General features: G+C 59.8%; 1 protein-coding gene across 1 annotated transcript; it reads right to left on the reverse strand.

Moving 5' to 3' along the window:
• Positions 1 to 689: 689 nt before the first annotated feature.
• Positions 690 to 3481, reverse strand: CHC_T00003084001 (hypothetical protein). The gene is made up of 7 exons (XM_005714110.1): positions 3239 to 3481; positions 2891 to 3151; positions 2427 to 2816; positions 2271 to 2359; positions 2049 to 2157; positions 1164 to 1787; positions 690 to 1085 (listed from the first exon to the last, which is right to left on the reverse strand). Exons 1-7 carry the CDS (start codon positions 3479 to 3481, stop codon positions 690 to 692), a joined length of 2112 nt encoding a protein of 703 aa, XP_005714167.1.
• Between the last annotated feature and the right edge of the window lie 501 nt (positions 3482 to 3982).

Below are 3982 nucleotides of genomic sequence, written 5' to 3' on the forward strand. Positions count from 1 at the left end.
TTTTTTCAGGCAGTTCGTACTGTCCTGATCTTATGTCTCGCGTCCTTGACGTCCGAGAAGTCAAGACGACTTGACTTGAACCGTCCCCGGCTGTGACCCTCCGATAGGGTCCGCCGTCTTCCTTCGCTTCCCCTTTTAGTCTGTTCGTGCAGGCTGGGGTTAATCCGCGTAGGAGCGGTTGAGGGCCCCCCCGTTAAGCGTGAACGTCCGCGTTCACGGTTTGGGTGAGGTCTCTGCCGGTACGTCTCCGGAGGCGTTGGGCGTAACGAGACACCAACTCCTCCGGGACGTGAGTCCGCGCAGTCCAAGTGGGCGCGTCGTAATCCGCCCACTTGATGAAGAACTCCGTAGTTCCGTCTTTCATGCCTCGATGTCTCAGTAGCCGTTCGACGGCATACTGGGTTCCTGCGGTGACCTTATCGGCGAGGTCCCGCGGGGTCATCTTACTTGCTCGTGGCGCGTCTATCGGAGACGGCGCGTACACGCAGCCGTCGGCGGGGACTCGCTCGGTGACCTCATCACGATCGATCGTGATGGTTCGGAGGTCATTGGCGAGCACGCGGTAGGGTCCGACAGCGGGCGAGGCGAGCTTGTTCGATGTCTTAGCCCCATCGGTGGGGTTGAGATATACGTATTCTCCGGGACGGAGCCGGGAATTAATACGTCGTATGCGCTTATCGAAGTCAGGCTTATAGCGAGCCTGCGTCCGACGCAGGCTCCCGTAGGCCTTTTTGGATAGTCAAGTCCAAGGTCTTGAGGAACTCGGCACGTTGGTTCCCCCTATCGGAAGGGGGCGTGTCGCCGTCCGCCCGTCGGAGAGAGAACTCCGGCGCTGGCCTGCTGAGCACGAGCTCAAACGGCGTGGTGCGTGTGGTGCGATGTACGTGGGAGTTGTACGCATACATAAGCGGCCCCACGTACACATACCAGTCGTCCTGGTGTTCACCCACGTATTTCCTCAGCATCGAGGAGATTGTTCGGTTATATCGCTCAACTTGCCCGTTCGTCTGGGAATGGTACGCCGAAGTGTACAAATTCGTTATCCCCAGAACGCGGCACGTGCTGTGGAAGAACTTGGCATTAAACTGAGGGCCGTTGTCCGAAAGCAACGTGCGAGGGACGCCATACTTGAACACCCACGAGTCGCAGAACGCAACTGCGACCGTGTGCGCTGTTATCGTGGGGAGCACAACGACTTGCGTTAGCTTACTGAAGCCGTCCGTAATCACGAGCAGGAATCGTTTTCCTGTCTTCGTCTTGGGGAGCGGCCGCAAGACGTCGATCGTGAGGCTCTCCAAGGGCCTCGTAGCTGGAAACAATCTCAATCGGTTAAGATGTTTCCTCAGCTTCACCCGGTTCATCGCGCAGGTTCGACACCCTCGCACCGTGGCTGCCGCGTCTGCAGCCAGGTGGGGCCAGTAGTACTCGCGTCGAAGTGCGTAGTACATACGGTTCTGGCCCGGGTGCCCCGCGATGGCCGGGTTGTGGCACAGGCGAAGGAGCCTGGCGCGGAGCGTCCGAGGTACCACCACCTGAACGATATAAGGGTCGAAGGGGTGTCTCCGTTTGAGCACCCCATGGTGGTCCTCGAAGAACGCGGAGTCCCGGGACTCTGACTGTCGTGCCAAAACGGTTTGGCAGAGGTCATCCACGCGTTGCTCCGCGGCTATCTCCTCTATCGTAAGAGGGGCCGGAAGGTCGTCCTGCGGTGGGGCGACCGGGGAGTCGAGCGCGCCAGCCTCGGGGTCTTTGGCGCGCTGGATGTCGGCGGCGTCGAACTCGTCGTTCTCCTCCCAAAACGAATTGGGTCCTTGGAGAGCGGGGGCTTCGTCGTCGCCTCTCGGTTCGTCGCGCGTCCGTACGCGTGACCTTGTTCGGGCTTCGGCTTGATTCCGTGTCGTTACGAAGACATGGACGGCCTGATGATCGCAGCTCGCGGTACAAGCGTGGTCCGCGAGCTCGTTCAATACGTCTCGAACTGTCGTGCCCCCGTCGAAAGTGGGGATGTCGTCATCCACCTCGAGGCTGGGGCGAGGGTCATCGGCGACCTTCGGCGACACGAGTCGTGACAGGGCATCGGGCACCTGATGCACGCGTCCGGGGCGGTACTGAATGGTGAAATCGTATTCAGCCAGACGTAGCCGCCACCGGGTGAGTCTTCCGGAACTCTCGGTGAGGCACATGAGCCATCGGAGGGCGTCATGGTCCGTCCGTACGGTGAACTTCGTGCCTCCTACGTACGGACGTAGTGTGCGGACGGCCCACACTACGGGGAAGCACTCGCGTCGGTAGCGCTATAGTTGCGCTCACTCTCGGACAGTGAGTACGACCAATACCCCACGGGGCGCCAGTCGTTCGGCTCTTCGTGCTCCTGAAGTAAGGTGCAGCCGAGTTGGTAGGCACTCGCGTCGGTGTCTATCAGGTACGGACGACCGTGCCGGAGGCAACGCGAGGATCGGCGGAGCGATCATGCACTTCTTAAGGTTCTCGAACGCCTGAAGTTGCAGCTCCGTGGGGTTATAGAAATCGGGATCCGAATCCTTGCGCGTCACGTCGGTCAGAGGACGCGCAATCTTAGCGAACCCCTTAACGAATCGGCGGTATACGTTACACGCCCCGAAGAACGAGCGCACTTGCGTCAACGTCCTCGGGAACTTGAACGTCTTGAAAGCGTCGGCCGCCGTATCAGCCACGCTCAACTTGCCTGGGGAGATGACGTGCCCCAGGTAGTGCACCTTCGGTCGGAAGAAGCTGCACTTCTTGAGCTTAAGGGAGATACTGGAACTCCGCAGTAAGCTCAAGACGGTATCGAGATCCTCGCGTGTTCTCCGTGCGTACGGGAGAACACGATCACGTCATCGAGATAGACGAGGCATATTTGCTAGCGGACTCCGGAGAGTATTATGTCGAGCGCACGTTGGAAGGTGGCCAGTGCCCCTTTGAGTCCAAACGGCCTGCGAAAGTGGCGAAACGTGCCCATATGCGTCGTAAACGTGGTCTTGTCCCGGTCTTCCGGAGCGACCGGGATCTGCCAGTAACCGGAATTGCAGTCCAACGTGGTGAAGACGGCTGCATCTCCTAGCGAGTCGATGCAGTCGTCCATCCGTGGCAGCGGATACGAATCCGCTGCGGTCTTCGCGTTGAGACGCCGCTAGTCCATGCAGAACCGAAGAGAGCAGTCTTTCTTCGGTACGAGCACCACCGGGGACGCCCACTCGGTGCTGGCAGGTTCGATAACCCCTGCGTTCAACATCTTGTTGACCTCCTTCGCGACCATTTCGCGCATGGCCAGGCCATTCCGATAGGGCATAGAACGAATCGGTTTCGTTCCCGGTTCGAGAGGAATGCGGTGCTCAGTAGCTTGGATCGTTCCAAGCGCACCGCTCCACAAACTCGAGTGCTTACGGAGCATTTCGAGTACGTGGCCACGGATCTTGTCATCGTCGATGTATGACAGGTCGATCTCTTTTTCCCAATCCATCGGTGGATTTTCGGGATCCTTTTGCTGGGGGAGTACAGTACCCCTCGCCGTCGGTTGGCATAAAGGCGACCGTTCGTCCGGGTCGACCCCCCTGCCCCCGGCGGTGGTCTTATCGTCGGAGTTGGATCGGCCAACTCCTACCCCACCGACTTGATCGGTCACGTCGGTCAGGTGTAGCGCGTGCGCGATCCCCTCGGCCACCTTACGTTCGGGAGTGAGGATCGCGAGGAGGTTGCGCTTCGCGTATCCCACGACGGTGTGCTTCGGAAGCCTCCTTTCTCGTCGTGAGAAATTCGCGACGATGACGTCGAAGGTCTGATTCGGTAGGACCTCCGCGACGCCATTCGTCAGCCTCACTCCGTGTCGGTGTTGGAGTGAGGGCTTGGGTTCCAGGAACACGAGGCCCCTCCCCGCGGTTGTCACACGCACGCGGGCTTGTGACATCGCGGGGATGGTAAGCCAACGGGCGATTCGGATCGCTTGCGGGGCCTCCTCGCGTAC

This window comes from Chondrus crispus, genomic scaffold (genome assembly GCF_000350225.1).
Source record: "Chondrus crispus Stackhouse genomic scaffold, scaffold_170, whole genome shotgun sequence".
Taxonomy (NCBI): Eukaryota; Rhodophyta; class Florideophyceae; order Gigartinales; family Gigartinaceae; genus Chondrus; species Chondrus crispus.